Genomic DNA, 22,566 nt, shown 5'->3' on the forward strand with positions numbered 1-22,566 from the left:
TAAGGGTGGGCTGCCAGGTTTCCCTGCCCGGGGAAGGGCCAGGCGGAGGAGCTCTGCCCCCGCCCCGGTGCCGCTGGCCGGCGCCCGCCCGCGGTCTCGGCCAGGAGCGCGGCGGCCGCGGGGGCGGAAGGGCGCGGACGCCGGCGGAAGGGGGCTGGCGGCGGGGAGCGGCGCAGGGGGGGGCCGCCCGCCCCGCCGGCAGCCGGCGGTGCCCGGGGGCGGCAGGCGGGAGAGGCGCCGCGGGACGGCGCGTCGCCCCCGCCCCGGGACAAAGGGCGGGCGGCCCCCACCCGACCGGGAAGCGTCCCTCTCCTCGCCGCCCCGCCGCCGGCGGCCTTGCGCGGCGCCGCGCTGCCCGCTTCCTCGCCGGTGCCGGCCTGGGAGCCGCCCCGCCGCCCGGATCACTTGCCATTTGCATCTCTCCGCTGCTCGGGAGGAGGCGGCAGCCTATGCCCGGGGCCGCGGCGGGGGGAGGAGGCGAGGGCCGGCGGCGAGGCCGGGGCCGTCCAGCCCGCCGCCTCCCGGGCCGGCCCGCCCGGCGCTGTGCATCCGCCTCTTCCTTCCCCCGCGCCGCCTCCGCCGGGGGAGCCGGCGGGGGCCGTACGTGCCGGGCCGGGAGCGAGGGGAGGGTCTGCGGCTCGGCGTCGCTGCAGCAGCGCCGGCCCCGCCGCGCCGCCAGGGACCGGGTGCGGGCGCCGCCGCCGCCGGCTCTCCGCGCTGCTGCTGCGCGGCGATCGCCGCTGCTGGCGGGAGGGGCAGGGATGTGAGCGGTCGGGTCGGCTTGGCCCCCCCTTCTTTTTTTTTTTTTCTTTTTTTTTTTTTTTTTCCCCTCTCTCCTCCAAAAAAAGACCAAACCAACCAACCCCAAAAAACCCAGAGGGCGTGGGGGGTGGGGGGATCCCGTGTCGCCGCCGCCACCCTCCGCTGGAGCCATTGTGAGGAAATTGCCGTTCGCCGGCAGCGGCGGCACATCTGGGCGGGCACATCTGGGCATGCAACATCGGCTCCCGCCGGCTTCCTCCTCCGTCCTCCAGCCGGCCGAGCGGATCCCTCCGGGCCGCCGGGGAGACTCCTGCTCGCCCGCCCCGGGGTCCGTCTTTCGGACTGAATATTAAAAAACTGGCAGCGCGGGGGGTGGGGCGGGGTGGAAATAAAGGCTGCTTTTTTTTTCCCCTGGGATCTATTTCATGGGGATGTGTTCAAGACAAGAGAGGATTCAGAAGGATATTGACGTTGTGATCCAAAAGTGCAAGGCGGAGAAGGACTGCCTGTTTGCAGGTGAGTTTCTCTCCCGGGCGCCAGGTTGGCGACGCGGAGGCTGCTGCCGCCGCCGCTGCCGCCGCCGCCGCCGCCTCCTCCCGCCCCGGACCCCGCTGCCGCCGCGGCGCGGCTGCCCGGGCTGTGCCCGTGCCCTTCGCCGCCGTTCCCGGGAGCGGGGGCCGCCGCCGAGCCGGCGGGTGCCTGCCCTCAGGCCCCTTCGTCTTCCTTCCTTCCTTCCTCCTCCTCCTCCTCCTCCTCCTCCTCTCCTTCTGAGGGCATGTGAGGGCAGATGAGACCAGGCGCCGGCCGGGAAAGGAGGGCGGGCGTGGGGGTGGGGGTGGGGATCCCGAGTCAGGGAGCGCGGCGGTGGCCACACGCAAAACCGGGCGGGTGCGGGTGAGTGTGTGCGAGTGTGCGTGGCCCCCGCTGCCTGGCGCAGCCCGCAGCTGCTGGGACGAGCGCCCAGCCGAGCCCAGCCCTGGCGCTTTTTGCTCCGGCGGGCGCTACGCGGCTGTTTGCCGGGCGGCCGGGCTCCTGCCGTCCTCGGTGCCCGGCCGGCTTCAGGGCCGGCGGCATGGCCAGCGGTAAACGTGCCCCCTTCGGTGCAAACAACCCCCTCCCCGGGGGTGCCGGCGCGGGGCCGGCCGTGATGAGCCGTCGCAGGAGCCGGCTGGTGGCTGCCTGTTGCCGTTTCTGACAATGGAAATCCCTGCCGTTGCCATAGCACCGGCACTTGTTGCAAGGGGCTGGGGGGGGGGAGATGCTGCATTTCCTCTGATTCACCCTGACCCCCCCCTCCACCCACCCGAGTCGGTAGCTGGATGCTGGTCTGTAAATCTCGGCTATTTCAGGCAAAATAAAGACAAGTTGTAATAATGCAGCTCTTTGTCTTTCAGATTTCAGGTACTCTGACTCCACCTTTACCTTCACCTATACTGGAGGCTCCAAAAGGTACTTTTTTTTACAGTAATGACTCCCTTCATTTCCTGCTGGCAGTGACATGCAGTGGTTCAATACCGTGGCAGGCCTTTTTGTTTCCTTTCCCTTTGCAAGCAGGATCAGTAAATCACCTGCCTTCACGCAACCGTAAACTGAGGAGGAAGTGTTGAGGGAGGTGATCAGAAAGGTGATCCTAGCTGTCGGAGGCTCCTTCCTCTGACTGCTGCTCTGTGAAGCTTCACTGTTTTGCTTTAATTTATGTGGATACGTAGAATTTCTGATGTACATAAACTTAAAGAAACACAGCAAAGGCATCAACATATGATATGAAGTTAATTCATGTTAAAAAACTGGGAAAAGTTATGATTTTAATAACAAATAGGACAAATTTCACATCAGCACCTTACTGTCTTGCACGAGAGCCATATTAGTCCCATGACAGATGCAAGACTGTCTGCAGTTGACGAAATCAAATTCCTGAGACATTAAATGAAATGTCAGTATAGCTTAGAAGGCTAAAAAATGGTTTTATTGAATGTTAGTTTAAAATATTATTTATAAGTGGTTCCAAGCTTTCAGTTATAAACTGGATTGTGCATGTACACATTTTTTAAATTATATTTCAGCATTTGCTGTCTGTTTTCAAAAGGAAATAACACGTAAAAGCTTGAACACACATCCTTTTCGTTTCCCTGACTCTTAGTTACCTTTTACTTAATAAGGTGTTAACAGTATATGCTACATCATTCTCTTATCTTTTAGCTGAAATTTATTAGACTTGGCAAGAAGTCTTGGGGTTGGGGGTTTTTTGTGTGTAATTTTTTTTTCTCAGTTCATCTGATATCTTCAGCAATTGTTTTTCTTTCCCAGATCACGTTAGGTTAAAGTACTGTATTCTTCCAAGTGAACCTTTCAGTGCAGGCAGCACTCCCACAGCCATTGGTTCTCCCCATGCATGCTTCAGGGTCTGGCTGCAGGACCAAGGCTCCCAGATGGTTCCCAGTCTGCGAGAATGCTCAGGAAAATGCTTTCCCACCTCACTACCCTGCCTCTTCCTACTAAAGGGAAAGACAACTTCTGTCATTTTCTTTGAAATAGAATAGTTTACCCAGTAGCTGAGAATCGATGTATTTTTAGGTTGCCTCTAGTATACTCTTTCATTTAGGGTTTTACTATATGTTTTGTTTTCGTCTTGTTTTAAAATGCAATTTTGAAAGTCTTGATACAATAAAAATTATCTAACAGAAATATTATTTATCATGTAATTAAAACATCTGAATTTGAAAGTTACTTTGCACTGTTTTCTAAACTAAATATTGCAGCAAGAAAACAGGAAGTGAAACCTGTCTATCGTTTCCATTTTCCAAGCTGAATAAAGTAAAAAGCCTAAGGGCATAACTGATGGGAAACAAACTGGTTTATAAATGTTGATACAAAACATTGTCACGTCTACAATGAGAGATGGAAGAGGGCCTTACATCCCCAACCCTTGTATTTTAACTGGGGTCAGCATTTGCTTAGGAAACTTGACTGGAAACTTGTCTCAGGACCTTGAAAATTCAAACTGAACTGAGAAACAAACGTTATGCTTACAGAAACTGGTGTTAAGTGGGTTGTTATTTAGACCATACTCAAATTTCACTTTCCTTTTCATGTTTTAAGGACATTTAAAAACCATCCTTTGCGATAAGGGTTTCATGTTCTCTGCTCTGTGATTTAGAAAGAAGTTTTACAATTTTCTTAGTGTACAGGAGTGTACTAAGTGGCAGGTTTACTGTAGTAAGCTCTCTTGTGAAGTACGTAAAATGAAAACCCTAAGCCTTGACTATTAAGAGCCAAACTTCAGTTTCTCACATTGAAGATGAGTTAGTTGTTTCTTCTTAGAGAAGGTGCTGGCTGAGCAGCAGCTCTACTGCACTCTGTGCAGCATTCGGGCAAGTCTCCAGTACAGGGTCAGCAGCAGTGACTTGTACGTGGTAACACTTTAGGAGAGCATAAGGCTATCGAAGGATCTTTTTCTTGCATTTTGCCATGATTTTTTTTCTTACTGCCACTGCTGCAGCTGGGGGCTTCCTGAGCGGTGTTCCCATTTTTTGACTATTGCACTCAGGAGTTGTCCCTAAATGACATAGACTTGAGTATCAGCTGACAGGCCTTGTCCAATTATTTCAGATATTCAGCCTTATGACACTGTTTTTCAAACTGACAGGAACACAGGCTTTTGAGGAATGGGCAAAAGGGCGGATGTTTAGTGGATGGATCTTCAAGAAACAGATTTAAATGAGTAAGAGTAGAAGTGGTGTGTAAGGAAGATTACTGTACTTCAGCACTCATTAGCTGTGTATGGAACTAAGTCTTTTTCATGCTTTATTTCCTTTAGATGTTCCTTTAGGTCAATGTGCAGTATGGCTTTGTTTTAGCAGTAGTGGTTAGATACAAGAGCAGAAACCTTTGAGGGAAGGCAACATGTTTTCTTTTTGAGAAGGAGGATTCTTTGTCTCACCCTTGTATAAAGGCAGGTGATGATAGTAGCAAGTTCAACATGACTGGGGGTTTACCTCTGCATACTGTAGTTGCCTCTAGTGCCCATTACATTCATTTATCAGTGCTCTTAATTTATAAACTCAGAGCCAGATTCTCAGTAAATCAGTATAAGTCCATGAAAGTCAGTGTGCAAGTATTATTTCAGTTATGATGAGGACCTAAGGTTTATTTGTGTTTGTTCTTTAAACTGTTAGGTTTATCTGTGTGAGATTTTTCTTCTTGAGGCAGCTTCTCTGACTTTTATCTGATTTTTCCCTGTTGCTTGGATTGATTGCACAGCCTCTTCCTATATGAGTACTATTCAAATATTGAGGTAGTACATAACCACGCTGCAGATCAATCCAAATAGATAGGCCTGGTCCGGCACACATTTATCAGTGCTTCAGTGGAGTTAACTTGTATTCCCACAGTGAAGTGCTGAACCAAACCCTGAGGGCATGACTTAGCTTTTGTTCAAGTACAGAGATTCCAGGGAAACCAACTGAGAACTATTTTTTTTTTTTTTTATTGTTTATATAGACCTGTTCCAACATTTGACCTTTAGGTGATATAAAGATATTATATTGTGTAAATAATCTATGTGTAAATGATCACTGGATGGGCATAAATACGTTTCAAGGAGATTCTCCATTTGCAGGATTTTTCTTGAAAAGTTAGAAGGGAAGAATCTCTGTAAATACAAACATATTTGTATTGTGTGAATTATCTGAGTTATCATAAATAAGCCTTTACCTATGTAGTTCAGTTAAATTTCACTGTACTTTTTTTTTTTTTTGAATGCACTGTGTTCACAATTCCAAATTGTTAGAGTTGTTTGATACTGCAGAGATGCTTCCTGGTTTGGAAAGGTTGTAATTAGCTATTTATTAGTGAAGCACATCTTTGTGCATAATGTGAGCACTAAATACGGGGTGGATTGTTTATCAATTTAATAATTTTTAATTTCATTTTCAGAAAGCAATAAGTAGTGTGATAGATTTCTTATAACATGAGGTGTTCATTCAGGTGCTGTGACTGTGCAAGATTTACTCTTCTTTAACTACATCTGGCAGAATATCAGAAATGGCTGGATTTTTTATGCTTTTTACTGTAGGATCTAAATAGGATATTAAAGTGTGAACATGTCAACTTCTCTTCTCTTTTAAAAGAATCTCTTGTTTCCTTTTTCCTATTTTCTGCCCCTGTGTGAAAAATTGGTCCTCCAGAAACCATGCAGACTGAACAGAACTGCTGATCTGTCATCTTCCACATAAAAATGCATGATGCCCTGAAGTTGTTTTCACTTTATATGTCACTTGACATCATTTACATAGAAGCAGTGCTTGGTTGTCCTGAAAAAAGATGTTTCCCTTTTTTAGTGTTTTTCTCCCCCCCCCCCCTTTTTTTTCTGAGGCTAAACAAGGACATCACATCAGTCCTGAAATAGCTCTTCATTCAAATATGTACTTAACTCTCATTGGCAGTGAGGGACAATGACATTAAGGCTGTGCATGAGAACAGATCTAATACTGCAGCATATTGTAAAGAAACTAGGTAAGACCTGTAGGAACTGAACAAACAGATTAATTTTGTCAGCAAAATTCCCATCTCCTATTTGCACAGTGGACTCTTGTGCTCTGCTTTCCCTGCTTTAGAGCAATGGTTGTAACAATAGCCATTCTGAAGAAGCCAGGAAAGTTGAATTTTAGTCTGAAGTTGCTGTTTATTTTTGCTTAAAATAATTACAGATTGTTAACTTAGACTGTTTCAATTTTGAATATTTGTCTTTCTGTTTCCAATTCAAGAGGTTATACATAGTGCTTAATATTGTAGTATCAGAAGTTCTCCTTTATACTGATGAATTAATTCCCACCTCACTGTAGCAGTGAAATATTGCACAGCTGAGGAGCTGTGCCTATGGAAGAGTAACTAAATTGCTTGTGGCTTTCTATAGCTAGAGACTAAAACCACTATCTGAAGTCCTAGCACAGTATGTTCACCAGGTGTTTGCACCACTTGATGATAAATAGATACAGATAACCTTTTTTTCCACTTCAGTGGTATGCCCTATTGCTACTTACGTGAATTTAATAAAACTGCCTATATGAGAGATTCCATTTGGTGAATAATTTTGAAATTCTGGTGTTGGTCTGGTAACACTGAAAGTCTTCAGTACAAAAAAAATCTGTGAAGAAAAATGGTTTTGTGCTAACTGATGTATGTTTTTATCTTAAAATTTATGTTCAATTTATATATACTGTAGCAAAAAAGGAGAACTGAAAAACATTTTTTAAACCAAAACATAAAATTGTGTCCATCAGAAGATACCAAAATGGAACACTTTCCTGAACATTTTGGTTTGGTTTTTTTTCCTTTCCAAAATGATCTAGTTTAAGAGCATCCTTTTTTGGATAGGTTAGTTTTAAGCTAGTTCCTCTGTCAGGTTCATTGCATGGCAATGTGTTTACTGGCTATGCAAGGTTTGGGCAGAGAGGGTTGGACTGTTCCTTTGGAAGCAGTGGTGACTTACATAAGATGAAAGTGTTCATGAAAGTATGACTTCAGTAGACAGGAAGATGATTTTTACGGAATCCATTGCTCTCAATGGTTTTAGTTTAGCTGGAATTGGTTTTATACAGGGCTTAGGAAGGGCTGGTGCAAGTTCAGTTCATCTTCTGTTGCTGATGCCTGTGCTTAACCTTGTGTTCAGGTTATTAAATATGTAATTACATTGCTAAAATCTACCTCTACTACAGTAAGAGAGGGGTGAAAACTAGATACACAGCTTGTACTTGGCTGTCTCTTTATTGCTGTTTCAAAGTATCTGGAAGATCGTACATCGTCTTTCAATTTTAACTTTCCTATCAAATATGGCTTAACGTTTTTGCTGGGACTGCACCATTTCTCAGTGATATGAGACAGGAATCTAGTTTAGATATAACATGGCAAGCATTATGATTTTCATTTCTTCATTAAAGATTCTGTAGATGAAGTAATGTTGGCTACAGCCTTGGGTACTTTTAAAGAGCAGTTTTGTGTCAGGTATTAATTAAGTTTCAGTTTTAAAATTACTCTTTAAGACAAGTATTTTCTATTCTATGAATTCCTGCTAGCATACCTATTCTGACTTTATACTGCCTTCTAACATTGGCAGCGTGTACTATGTACATAAACCCTACTCATACATTCCTATAGATAGCTTTTTGATAGATACTGCAATAAATTCGGGAGGTGTGATTTAACAAATGATTCATCCTAAGAAGAGATCTAGTAGACCGCTATAGTAAAAAGTCATTAAGTGCAATGCTGAGGGTTTGCGAAAAGCAAAATCAACACTATTCTACTCACAGTCATATTGATCTTGCCTTTTTTTCATCGTCTTGTGCTTGACAGATCCTTCCTGTCTCACTGTTAGAAAATCAGCACTGAAATTAACCCAGTCCCCATCATTGCATCTTGTAAAAATCACATACTTTCAGGGAGAGTATGGTCTTGTGGAGATCTCTTACTGGTCTGGTGAAGTGAGTGTCTGTCCTCTTTCAGCTGTGTGCTGTACTAAGAACAATACATTGAAATTGTGAACGTCTACCTTTCAATGAGAAAAATGTGGGTTTAGGCACTTAAATGAATGGCCTAGTTTTCAGAATTGCCAAACTCCTACACCACGTAGTAGTCTCAGTATTACTGTGTGTTGCTTAGCACTTTTTAAAAAGCATCACAATCTCTGTGCAGGTGTTTTTGTCATACAAATGTATGCACTGTTGTTTGAATGGTTTGCCAGCACAGAGCTGGGAAGAGTGCTTGTATGTCTTTACAGAAAATGTTTTCAGTAACTTCTTTCTCTGCTTTCATCACATATTTTAACATATTAATACCTAAAAATAGACCTGTAGGCTGTCATTGTTGGAGTGTTAATGTGATAAGACAAATAAATTTGAAAGCAGAGTTCACTCTGACAAAATTAATTTAGATCACTTTTTTCTGTATTGGGACTAATGCCATTTCTGGCTTTTCCTGTTAGTCTAATAATTTCCCATATTTTTCATTGCTCATAAATATTAACAGCTGAAGATACCTGTTGGCATATGTTTTCTGAGGATTACTTACTGTGCAGAATATGAATTCTCATTTGAGTCAGAGTCTAATCACTCAGAGTCAAAACACCTACTTTAATAAGCTTCAGCACCTAGAGGGAAAGTAAATTTTAAACTGCTGGGAGCATTCACTTTAGTTACAATTAAAACTAAGAAAGAGATGAAATGTGAGTAAATCTAGAAAAACTCCAATGTATAATTCTGCCTTGGCGTTAAATAAATCCCACTTAAGAGCACAGCTCTTAAGAATTAATGTCCTCCTTGCTGCAGGAGGGTGAAGATTTTTACGGATGTTTCATTAAACTGGCCTCATCTGAGGAAAAGCAGCTCCTTTTAACAGGGTTAAATTGACTCATAAAGATAAGCCTACTATCCTGTGCAGCAGTAGCTAGAAAATCTCACTGAAAGAAGAGCGACTAAACAAGGTACAGAAATAACATCTCCGTCCCCTGACAGCCTCTGCATGCTCACACAAAATTGCATCCAGCCTATTTCTATGGGAGGAAGAGCAGGAAAGAGCCTTGCCTAAAGACCGGGAACAATTGTTGCTTTTATGAGTCAGACTTCTCCTGGGAGGGCCCATTCTCTCCAGGGAGCTTTATGTCAGAGATCGTGTTCCCTCACTGCAAGGGCTAAACACCGTCATATGTGCTGTTGGCATTATGTAGTCCCGTGGGAGTAAGTCATGGTCTTGCACGTGCCCACGTAAGGTAAGGGGCAGAGGCAGAAAACAGTCTTGTTTCTGGGAGGTTGGAGGGTGAGCATCTTTCTGTAGCTTGCTTGAAGGCATAGTACCTGTGGCTTTGGCTTCTCCTGGCTGTTGAGGAGGACGGTGGTGTGTCCTGGCAGTTAGCGATGAGCTGCATCACTTCTGTCAGAGACTTCAGGAGACTTCTGTAGTGCTCGGCAGGAGCGTGTCTGAAGCAAAGAACTGAGGGCAAAGAGGAAGCTCAAAGAAACTAGCAAACCCTCCAGACATCTCCTTCCAGCCTCAAGGCATTGATCAGAAACAAAAGGGGCAACAGCACGACTCCTGTGTAATGAAATGTACTGTTTGCCAAAAGAGAGTGCAAAAAATGGTGATATGCCGTTTGTAGAAGTATATAATTTAAGTTCCTTTCAAACTGTGTAGCATTCTGCATTTCATCTCATATATTACAGATTGCCATCTTGAAATCTTGTTGCTTTAAATGAATGTTCCATTTTATGTTTATAGATAAGAATTTTTCATATGTTAAGAGGCAAGCTAGAAGACAGGATAACTTTGCACCATTCAACTGTCATTCTTCTACTCAAGAAAGTGTTTGTGACAGACAGCATTTGCTCTCAAGTAGAAAAAATAGCCTATGCGTTAGACATGGTATTCCAGGTCATTAGGTTTTCTGCAAATGGTAGAATATTTTATTTTAGGTTTGGGTTTGGGTTTGGTTTTTTTTTTTTGGTGGTATTGCTCATTCTTGCTTATTCTTTTTCCTCAATGTTGAAAACTTCATCTTTGATGGGGAGTTCTCACCCCATAATAATCATACATACAGCAAAATATGAAAATAATTAGGATGCTCTTCTGTCAGATTAGGACCTGACGTTGATAAAGGTGTTAAAACCAGGAAGCACTTCATTGCCATAAAAGTACTTGCTGATAGTCAACTGCTTGATCTCAATTACAGCAGTATGAATCCGGAGTAATTCCACTGATGTGATGGGGCTCACTTGGGCCCACAGCGATACCGCTGATTTTTTTATTTGGCCCTGACTACTCCTAGTGAATGGCAATCCAGGTAACTTTTTTTACCTGGGGGGGGGGAGTCATGAAGACCAGAGTTCTGTTTTCTGCCATCTTTGCAGATGTATTCTCATCTTTGAGTACTTTTGTGGATGTTAGGAAAGCTGCAATTTATCCAAGGAAAAAAGATTGCTTTCATGCATTAGTACCAAGTCACTGGCATTGCAGGGGGCACAGACAGAAGGCCAGTTGTCAAAACCATGCTTTTCTTCCTCTGTCTTTTTAGACTTAGCATCTGAAAAATTGGTTGTCACAGAGTCTCTTTGAAGAACATAATTTGCTAGGCCACATGAAAACCTCTTTACCTGTCACTCACTGAGAATCACTATTAAACCTTAAGCTGAGTCCCAAAATGGTTTCACAGCTTTATCTAGTTATAACCATTAGTTGAAATAGAAATGGTGATTTCTTCATGAGGACTATTCTGTGAAAACACCTAAAAGGAACATGCTGACTTTGTCCTGGTTAAAACTGTGTGAGGTCTGGTCATTTCAGTATATATTTGTGCAAAACAGTGAAAACAGTTAAAAAAAAGTGAAAAGAGTTTACAGTATTTCAGACTGAAAGAATGTAACCTTCAAGTATTAAAAACTTATAGAAAACATATATTTGGTTAATGCCTTAGTATGGCTGTTATGGACACTATCAACAGCCTTCCCTTATAGATAGGGAATTATATAAATTAAGGTAGTCTACTGGTTTAATAAGGTTCTATGAGTCTTACATGAAATCTTTTGTACATGGTTGTAACTTTAATGGGTTTACAGCTGAAAACTGAGCTTATTCTTTTCCTTTAAGTTAGAGAATTATTTTGCCATAAAGACTTTTAATCATCCAAGAGAACAAGGCTTGTTAGGCTTGCATAAAATTTCAGTGGTAGGATTTTGTAGCCTTTTATGTTGAAGAAGGACTCACGTTTTATCAGTGGATGACAAGAACAGTGAAATTGCATGCATTTAGGTGGCAACAGGAGGAACATAACCTCTGCAGGAATCTCCTTGGGCATATGCTAGTTTTGTTAACTTGGGCCAAGAGAAGTTTTCAATTGATTTAGTATTGACCTCTAGAGTACGAAGTAAAGCATCCCAATAATCAGCCCACCAAAGATGCAAGCTCTCTTGCCTTTAGCAGACCTATGTGCACAAACTTTTTAGATTTTTTCAAATATCTATGTAACACAAGAGCAGCATTGCCTTTGGCATACAGTCCTGCTTTCTATATGTTCCCTGTGCCAGATTTAGCTGTTGATGGAATTTTTACATCAAACTTCAGTGTTGGTTAAAGCTGTTCTACCTTCATTACTGAAGTAAAATTGCATGGGATTAGCAGCCACCAGTTTAGCTGTTCTTGCTAAGGTATTTTGCGCAGTAATCTAAGGAAATTTACAATTCCATGTTTTGGCTGTAAGATTTTATTTGATCATTTTGGTATTCTTATTTAAAATGACAAATTGTGAGAAATTTTAGTGTTTACTTGGTTTTAGCTATATATAGTGAATTAAAAGAAATGCATTGTCCCTGTGAACCACATTAGAGGGAGTAAATGAGAGGAGGGAGACTCCAGGCTCTTTCTGTACCTGAGTTTATATTTTACTGATAAGCTTTTATTTCTTTCAGATTGTTCCTCTTGTGATGAATAATTGCTTACTATACTGTTTCTGTGTTTAAACATCAATAACTAGATATTAAAAAATAGTACTTCATAAAAGTGTATGCCTATATTTAAGGCATGAAGAAACACATTCACCCTGTAGTTCTGCTAAAAAATGACCTTTGCAAAGGACAACAAACATACAGAGATACGGAATGTAAATACCTTTTACATCTAGCACTGTGGCTTCAAGGCAGGCATGGATGTGTGGAAGATGCTGGCCTCCCAGTATGTTAATAAGGATTAGGCATTTGCTGTCCATGAAGAGAACAGGAGTTGCAGTTACGTGAGTCAGGCTAAGAACTACAAAAATTACTGATTTTGCTCATGACGGACATCAACCAATGATCGTTTAGGGTCAAGAAAAGCTTCTAGCCTGGCGACAAAGTCCTTCCTCATTTCCCCTATTAGTAAGGCATCATCAGCCAACAGCACCGTGGATCAAGTCTTTGACTGAAAGGCTGCTGTGGAAGGTGGCATGTCCTGTCTGGCATGGCAATTTCTGAAGTATGTTTCCAGCATATTTCAGTGTATGTAACAGTTGCAGAACTATTGACATAAGTGCTGAGCAAATCATCATAAATTGCTGGTATTAATGAGCATTTTGCCATTACTCAGGCTGCTTACAGTGTATTTCCATCTGTATTTTGTCCCAAGTTATTTGTCTGTTGTACTTCATGTGACGTAACATGACTACCATATTCTCAGCTAATTTAAATTGACAAATTGCCATGGAATTCAGTAAAGTCATGCCAACTTATAGTACTGAGGACCTGTCTATAATTATGTGTGTCTTGTTAAGGAAGTTTAAATAGAGCAAAGCTAAATATAAATTCAGTATGTTATCTTCATTGACTTCTAATAGAATAGTTTAATATATGCATGATTAGTTACATGTCAAAGGGAAATTACACATTATTTGTGTTTGCATTTTAGGTGACAGGTAAGGACAAGTTTCATGGAAGCTGATAAAGTGAGATATAAATTATGTTCTTTGGGAATGGCTCGTATTGAAGGGGGGGACAACAACAAAATGAGGCAGAGATGCCTGAAGTGTTAGAGGCTTGACAAGTTTTCCCACATAGTGAACAGGTGTTCTCAGCAGTGTAACACTCAAGCCTCAGGTTTGCATGTGGTGCAATCCCATGAGCAAAGACACTAGCCAAGATACCGCAGTGGCCTCTTTTCTCATTTTCAGTGGTAGGGTGAGCTTAGAGCATTTGCCTGTCTGTGTGCAATGTAGATGTTCCCACAGGGTTCCCTCTGGCACAAGGAAGGTCTTGTCCCACAGAAAATACCACCTCTGCACTTCCCCTTGAGAGATCATGATGACTTCAATCTGCAGAAGTTAGAGAAGATTTCACACCCACCCTGACCATGCCATTTCCATTTCGGCTGTGCCACTGGAGAGTGCAGGCTTCTTAAACTTGTGTTTCCATTCTTTCCCAATTTGTCATTTTCCACCCTTCTTTCTTCTGGCCTTTTGTTTTTCAGAGATGCTCTGCATACTGATTTATTCTGACAAAAACTGGTATCTGTTGTGTTCATATTGTTGAAGCAGACAGACATGGAAGTTAGTATTAAACCACTGTACTATGCAAGTTGACAACATGGGGCAGCTATAGATCACTTATCTCCCAGTTCTCTTCAGATTATATATACACTCTGAAATGCTTGTTTTGGTTCTTGGGAAGAATAACAATGGGTGCTCAGACTGTTAATCAGAGTGATCACATGTTCATTGCTGTTCGTTATTCTGTTTTTGGTGTCTAGTATGTGGGTGGCTAGAAAAAAAAATCACTGCTGAAATAATTGCAGCTGCAGCCTGAGTTGTTTGCTGATTTAAGTTTAAAAATATTTTTTAGCTGGGATGTTTTTGAGATTTCTGTTGTACCTAAGTAAGACTGAGCAGAGATTTTTAGAAATAGTATGTATTTGAGATCTTTCACTGTAGATGCAGCACAGGTGTAAGAATGCATTTGAGATTGAACCAATAAAAGTTGTATGGTCTTAGGCATTAAATAGAACTCCAAAGCAAATAAAAGAAGAGGTGTTGCTTCATACAGTTTTGCATTCTTCATTTTACAGGCTACTTATTCTTTACAAAGCAGTCTTTATGGACCTTTGGGAGTCTCTCTCCAGTAACTATCTTTCAATTCTGTTCCCCCAAATATAGGAAACCTTCTGATATTTCCATCAGTAACAATGCATATTTCATTAGGTGCATAGTGCTATTAATTGTCACTCTGCGCGTCCCAGGGTGTTCAGTACTTGCTTTGGGGATCATTACAATGTGCTTTTCAGGTATTTGTTCAGTAACATAACTGGTTGAGGGTGACTTTTTGCCCTCGGTGATGCTGTTTGAGGTTTTCCTTGGTTGGCTTCTGCTTTGGTTTGTAATGATTTAAGAGACAGATGAAAGACTCATCCTGTTGCAAACCTGCTGGTGGAGTTTCACTAGTGAGAGCTGGACTCCATGGGTACGTCTGTGGTTTTTTAAGGGTCAGCCTTGAAAACCAGGTTTGCGTGTTGTGCCAATCACCCGCCCAGTAGGCACAGGATGGGTGAAGTGTGCCCTCAGCACACAGGACCTGTAATGGCTAAGAAAATCTGTCGGAGCGGTGTGCCAGTAGGTGCAGCCGGAGGAATGGGCCATGGGCTGTGCCCTCCACAACCGTGTTTTCCACTCCAGGGAGCGTGAAATTCTTATGCGTATTCCCTCCCTGGAGGCTGTTCTTCCACACCGCGGTTGGTGTAGCACTGGGGTCTCCCTGAAGTGACCGTCTTCGATCAGAGAGGTTTCAGAGCGGGGCGGAGAGCCGCTCCAGGTGGAGCTCTCCTTCCTTTTTTTTTTTTTTCCCCTCCCTTTTCATTTTTCTCCGATTCAAATCTGTGTGCGTTTTTTAAATGTGCATACAAATGAGTTTTGCCCCTCAGTTTCCTGGTAAGTCGCCACAATGGCCAGGAGGGTGGCAGAGGTTTTGCACCATTGCTCGGGGGAGTGCTAGTGCGTGACCGAACGTGGCAGAGCCTTGTCACAGGAAGGGGTTTGCTGTTTCCTTTTTGTTGCTGCTGCTGTTGCATGAAGGACTACAGAAGAGAAGTCTGGAGGGAGTCGTGAAAAGAAAGCACAGCTCGGCATTCAGCTCTGAGTTACGTCAGTGCAAAGTGGAAGTCTGGCTGTGTGTGGAAAGGCATCTTTATTAAAGAGATTGTGTGTTAAACAGTGAAGACAGAATGAGGTGTTCTGTGTTGCCATCTACTTTCATCTACAATTAAAATACTTTAAAAGACAATAAGCACAATGTAAATATCTGTTTTCTCATTATCTGTTTACCTCTCTATATTCTCTGAGTTGTATATTATTTATTTTTAATGATAATGGATAATTCTGGTGGGAGGTTGAAGCCCAGCGTGTTATGTGTGTATGGTAATGTTATTTCCTTCAGAGATGGAACGCCAGGTTTTGTTTCATTTTATTTTGAAGGGCTGAGGATGACCAATACCACACCTTATTCTAATATTTCAAAATAAAATTTAAACAAAAATAATTTATGCATCTGACTGACATGCATTCAAAGGTCAGCTAGGTAAAACAGTTGAGCTGTTATGCCCCTAGTATTTTGAAGTTCCTTGTTGGATGCTGCCCATGGCTCTGCAGTGGCAGTACATTGTTTGGGACATTAGCTGCTACTGAGTGAGAATCCTTTACAGCTCTCAAACTTCAGTGATTTCAATGTCTAATGATTGCAATATGCTCATGTTTAACTAGATAATATACTCGACCGAAAAGCCCTTGAATTGTGAAGTGAAGGCTAAGTGGGCTGGGGTGATGTTGGGACTTTCCTGTGTAGATTATTTCTATTTTGAAGTCAATCAGTCAGAACTGCTGAGGTTTCTATTGTTGTACTTGTAAATTTCAGGAGATTATCACATAAACATCTTCATTTTGCTGCTGATCGGTATTTTGACTGAAACAAAATACGTAAAAGGTTCTACATTTAGCCTGTTCCTCTCCACTTCTAGACTATGTAAACTGATGAGATGATGTAAATCTAACTAAAGAGAAAGCGCAATTTAATTTCCTTTATATAGTCATATTTTGCCTTTATCATTCCATTTATTTCAGTTAGAGATTATTGGAGTAATTGAGGCAAATATTTAACGTTTGGCCAAATTTCATTTTGAAAGAATTGCATTTATAGTTTAAATTGCTTTGAAGTGTTTTGCTGTCTTAATACCTGTAGCTGCAGTCATGTGCATAAAGCTGAGGCAATGATAATGGTTTTATTTACACTTGAAGAACTTAACCCTATGTATCTGCCTGGCCATCTATCTATCTAAAAACCTTCCTTATGTTTATACATAATGTATATTTATTTACAAAGGCTTCAGGTACTTAGTGATTCCTGAGTTAGTATTATTTTGATTAGCATTGACCTGACCATCTCACATGGTCAATGTCATGGTCAGTAGCATTTTGAGAGAAGAATAACTGGTCAGGGGACTATCCATTAATTAAACTTGTGAAGGATTCTACTTTATCTGAGATTTCCATCAGAATCCTCCAACATGTAACATGGTACGTTTGTGTTCCTGATACAAGCAGATATTTGTGTTGATGACAGGAAGCTGGGTCACTGAACTTCCAGCTTTTAATATTTCATAACCAGCTACACTAGTTACACCACATACACAGTTACACTACATACACAGTTACTCTAGTAAAATGGCAAATGACCCTGCAGAGGTGTCTTGAGAAACAGCATGGTAAAAACATTCATCTTTTAGAATAAAATCCAAAAGAACTTTATTTTCCATTGAAAGTGGAGATGGATGAACATGCCAAGCAAGTCCCAGTGTACTCGTAAGAAGGCAGTGGGGCGTTTGTGTCAGAGAAACTTACACTTGTTGGCCTTTTGAACTGTTCTCCAAGCATCTGTGGAATGACATTTATTTATGTCTTATAGCACCTGTCTTGCAAGGTGGGCTGCCCTGTATCAGCTTTCCTGTGCATCGGAGCTGCCGGTGTGGGGACCCAGCTCCCGGCAGGACTGGCAGGCTGCCGAGGAGAGGCTTTGTGGAGGGAATGTCCTGAGATACCTGCTAGGAAAAGCTGCCAGGCTTGTGTTGGGACATGCACTCTCAGGTAGTTTAGGTAGTTGCCCCTTTCCAGAGTTGTGAAGCATTAGGTATCTACGCCAGCCCTTTTTGTTCCAAAATATGGCTAAATGTTTTGTGGCAGTGTTTCCCTTTCCTTCAGTAGCGTATGATCCTGCTCTAGTGCCAGGGGCAGAGGTATCAGGATGCTCACTGTGAGACTCCACAGCACATCCAGGCCCACAATTAGGCTGCTCTGGCCTGAAAACAGAGCCTAAACGTTTCTTAAAACCTCTGCATTGTCCAGGCCCTTTTTTATTTGTCATTTAGCTGTGGAGGTTTCTAAAATTTGGTCTCACGATCCCTAAATCCTTTTGTATGCACCTGTGACTAGTGGTGTAGACTGGACTGCTTGGACGCTGGCAGCTTGGATGCAGGCTCCAGAGCAGAAATTTAGGTGTTTAGGGGACACGGCTGGTTAGGAACGGAGATGTCAAAAGACTTTTTAATGAGCATTCAATCTTCTGTCTCCTGGGTCAGCTAATGAGTTCCTTTTGTGAAGTGAAACTCATCTGATGTCAGTTGACATAGCTTCATGTATTTTTCAATGGAATTTTGCTCTAAATCCATCTTTTAATACAAAGCAGTTATGAGATTCTTGCCTTGCTGTGGTGTTTCAAGTAAAATGACAGTTGCAGATCCAGCGTACCATCTGTGTGAGATTCGGGAGCCACTGAATTGTGAAGGATACATCAAGCACTTGACATCTAGGACATATTTCATAAGTAAAGAAAAAAACCAGCTTATTTCTTTTCACTGGTGAAGTCTGCGTAGTCCGATCCCCGAATAAATATATCTCATTCTTAGAACTTAACCTCAAGCTGCCTTGGTGCAGTATGGTTTATAACCAGTTTCTGCTCTCCTGTGTCTCCTTCTCAGATGGTATTTTTTAAAAAGCTTAGAGATAATGGAGGAGAAGGTCTAGATTAGATTATCTTTCACAGATGGGTATTGCATTGATGAAACAAAGTAATCCAATCATGAGCTTATGAACCACAGCATCTGTACTGTATGAATGCATATACTTGCATTCAGATATCTGAAGTCATGTTTAAGGTGTTATTTAGTGACATAGGGGAAGGTGACATATAGTTGCATCAGCATAGACATCTGCAGATCTCAATGATGAGAAATGCTGTTAGGTCAATTTTAAAGCAAGATGATTATGCAAGTCTTGTCCTAATGTAGCTTTGGTACATGTCTCGCACGTCAGTGAATGCTGTTGTCTCATTTCATTATGAAGTCTACAAGTGCAAAGGTTTAGTGACATCAGGAGCTGTCCCTGGCTTCACTGGAGTGCTTTGGGACATTGCAGGAATAATGCTCTTTTGCTGCCCCATGTCCAGCTTCATGCCTTCCAGTAGTTATGTGGGTTGAAAATCTGACTGGGGACCATAGCTCAGCCTAGATACACAAAGCCAATCGTCAACTGGGTGTGCTGGAGCTGCTTCACCCAGTCAGAGACAGAATGGATGTAGAGAAAGTGGTAACGAGGAGACCGTGGGGGAGAAACTGGGTGAGAATGGGGAGCCGAAGATGGCTGAATACTCATAGAAAGGGCAGAGGGAGTGACAAGGAGATATACATGTACTTTGGAAGGAGAAATGGAAAGACAGGTGTGAGAGCTTGAGTCAGAGAGAAAATGCCGCCAATAAGAGCATGTGAGAAAAGATCGTGTCTGGGGGGAAAAAAAAAGAACCCCCCTTGAGAAAGAAGGAAAGCATTTTAAAATGTGTTATATTCTAAAGAAATGCACCATTCCACATTGAAATTATTAAAATAGGCTAGGAGTAAAGGGAAAAATATTTTTTTTCCTGTATTTACAGGGACAAAATAGACTACAGAAAAATAAAATAAGGTAGAAATCAGAGCTGTGTATAATTGTATATAAATTCAGTGCAGCTGTGTAGAATAAGGCAGGTTTTATCAGTACATATTATGGACAAAAGTCTGTATGGACAGATACCTGAAACCTGCCTCTCTCTTGCCAATCATGGAGTTCTTGATCTAAAGCATGAGGCCTCCAGGTCCTGCAAAGATGTATATGTTTTTTTCATATGGGTAAAGAACACAGTCTTTATTGGTCTCATTCTTAGAAATAATTGGCCATTTTAGTTTTTACTTTTTTAAAAAAGAAATCTCAATATAGATAATCTGTTGGGGAAACTGCCCCTAAAACATCACAGTCTGATAAAATCATAGGACATTTTTAATGGTGGCCATGCTGTGTACCATGATGAGGTTCAAATTTGGCTTTAAATTAATTTGTGTCCCTATAACTTATGAGTCTGATTGCAAACTGTAACAGCAAACACTAAATCTAACTCCTGGCTGACCTAGCATTTTCATTTCAGGCAAACAAATTAAAGCTGTGTAATTACAGAATAGCTTTTAGATGTGTATAGCCTAGGTTTCTTACTAAAATACTTTACTTTTTGGCTGCAGTCTGAAAACTAAATACTTGCATATTTGCATGCATAAAGATGGAGAGGTTTGTAACATCTGTCTAATTGTCAATGGGTTTTTAAATATGCGTTGCAGTCCTGATTCACATAAATCTACTTATATAAAGGGGTTACGGTGGGAGATGGTCAGGTAAGGATTCAGAATGAAGTCTGCAGAAGTATGCGGGGACTGTGGTAGGTAGTTATGGACAGGAGCTACAGTGAGGTACGGGTCTGTTGCTGGTCCTGTGTCCTGGTTTCAGCTGGGATGTAGTTAACTGTCTTCCTAGTAGCTGGTACAGTGCTATGTTTTGAGTTCAGTATGCGAAGAATGTTGATAACACTGATGTTTTCAGTTGTTGCTCAGTAGTGTTTACTCTAAAGTCAAGGATTGTTCAGCTTCTCATGCCCAGCCAGCGAGAAAGCTGGAGGGGCACACACAAGTAGTTGGCACAGGACACAGCCAGGGCAGCTGACCCAAACTGGTCAGCGGGGTATTCCATACCATGGGACGTCCCATCTAATATAGTTCTAGCATATAGGAACTGGGAAGTGGGGGCAGAGAATCGCTGCTTGGGGACTAGCTGGGTGTCGGTCGGCGGGTGGTGAGCAATTGCCCTGCGCATCATTTGTACATTCCAATCCTTTTATTATTGCTGTTGTCATTTTATTAGTGTTATCATTATTAGTTTCTTTTCAGTTCCATTAAACCATTCTTATCTCAACCCATGAGTTTTACTTCTTTTCCCAATTTTCTTCCCCATCCCACTGGATGGGGGAGAGTGAGTGAGCGGCTGCGTGGTGCTTAGTTGCTGGCTGGGGTTAAACCACGACATCCTGTTATGCATATTTTAAAGGCAGCTCTCATGGTATTCCAAAAGTAAAAACCTGAAACAAGACTGGACATCATGTAGTTCCTTGTAAACTGGAGACATAAGTCTTGCTGGGACCTGTATGAGTTAAAATGGAGAAGAGAAATAAGAAAAGTGGATCTGGATGTATTTGAAGATTTACAGAAAAACTTGAATTTGGAAACATTCGTACTGCTACAAGAAACCTAAGTTCACAGCATACACCGTTACGAGCTGCCTCCTAACACTGTACCTGTTGTGGTTAACCTGGGTGGGCAGCTCAGCCCCCCACAGCCGCTTGCTCACTCCCCACAGTGGGGGTCACTTAGGGGCAGCTGTCCCGGCTGTGTCCCCTCCCAAACTCTTGCCTACCCCCAGGCCACTTGCTGGTGGGGCAGTGTGAAAAGCAGAAATGGCCTTGATGCTGTATAAGCACCACTCAGCAATAACTATAATATTCCTGTGTTACCAGCACTGTTCTGGTCACATATACAAACCACAGGACCATACAAGCTAGCGTGAAGAAAATTAACTCTATTGCATCCAAAACCAGTAGAGTACTGTACTTTCATACTGATAATTCAAGAAATAGCTAACACATAAACTATGAGGTTGTGTGTCAGTCTGCACTGACACGGGTATTTATGGGCATTTTTCCCCCTACAGGAAGGGGGAGGTAAGTTGCTAATTATTTTGCAGCTGAACAACTCCCATTCTCCCCTCACTAATGACATTTAAATTGCAAACAATTTCCTTTGATATCAATAAAGTTTGATGGAGTTACAGCAAATAAAAAGAAACTTACTGTCTTTTGATCTTCTTGTATGCTTCCTTTCCCACATCTCAGACTGTAGATCACTTCCATCCTAAATTGTAACTATTCCTACCTGCGTGGATTTGCATAAAATCCATAACATGTTTTAAAGTGTAACTGAAGCATGTTAAACAAATATTTGTATCTGTTCCTAAGATTGCTTTAATTTATATATCTCATGTTTTGTATTGGTGTACACACTAAATCTGCATGAGACAAAAAGTCTTTGGTGAAGTGAGACACCAGGGGTGCTTTTCCAGGTTCAGGGAAATTAAGTCAGGTCAGGATAGCATTCTGCATTTTATTCTTCAGAGGATTTATTTAACTGACAAAAAGCTATTTTCCTCCACCGATTCACTTTAAAATAAACATTTGAGCACTTCCGCTCAAGAGACAGGGAAAAAAGTATGTCTGAGGGAGAATCTGATTTAATTCAGATCTTCCTTTTTAATTTAAGACTTGTGGTAGCAATGGGAACTCAGAGATATTTAGTAGACCTGAAAGATGAATGACATTTTTATACTATCACATATTTAATCCATCAGTGCTGAGGCACTTTAAAATTAAAATACATGGTCCCATTAACTATTTTTTACTGTATACATTACTTAAAGAAGCGTGTCTGATGTGCACCCTTAGAGCAGCACAGGGCTGTGGGTTAGAGCTAGTCGTCTGTGTACTCTGGAAGCAGCGGTGGGAACCACAGCTTCCTGGCTCCCATTCTTTCAAAAGTTTCCCCTTTTCTGAAAAAGGAGTAAGATTTATGTAGATGGCTGCTGCCAATGCTGTTTCTTAGTATCCCTTCCAAAGCATTTCATTAAGATCTGCTGCTGAAACCAGGCGATCACTGAGGTCTGTAGGTAGTCCCATTTGCAGGCAGAGCACGAGCTCTGTGTTCCTGCCATGCAGAACTGCTGTATCTGAAGGATGGGGTGTGCTGGTCACTGTCCTAGTGACCTCTGCTAACTTGCATAGGAAGCCCAGATGCATAACCAAATATCCTCTGCACCAAAGCTTAGACTCCTCTAACCGTGCTGATTCTGCTGTC

The 22,566-nt window shown here is 42.4% G+C and overlaps 1 protein-coding gene across 1 annotated transcript in view; it reads left to right on the forward strand.

Moving 5' to 3' along the window:
- The first annotated feature begins 262 nt into the window (after window positions 1–262).
- PARP8 (poly(ADP-ribose) polymerase family member 8) overlaps window positions 263–22,566 on the forward strand; it is a 121,579-nt gene continuing 99,275 nt past the window's right edge. Inside the window, exons 1-2 of the mRNA XM_069777512.1 lie at window positions 263–1,278; window positions 2,157–2,211. Coding sequence (XP_069633613.1) covers window positions 1,188–1,278; window positions 2,157–2,211 — 146 coding nt within the window. The 5' untranslated portion in view covers window positions 263–1,187. The remainder of the gene's footprint in view (window positions 1,279–2,156; window positions 2,212–22,566) is intronic.

The sequence above is a fragment of the Haliaeetus albicilla genome, chromosome Z, assembly GCF_947461875.1.
Source record: "Haliaeetus albicilla chromosome Z, bHalAlb1.1, whole genome shotgun sequence".
Lineage (NCBI taxonomy): Eukaryota > Metazoa > Chordata > Aves > Accipitriformes > Accipitridae > Haliaeetus > Haliaeetus albicilla.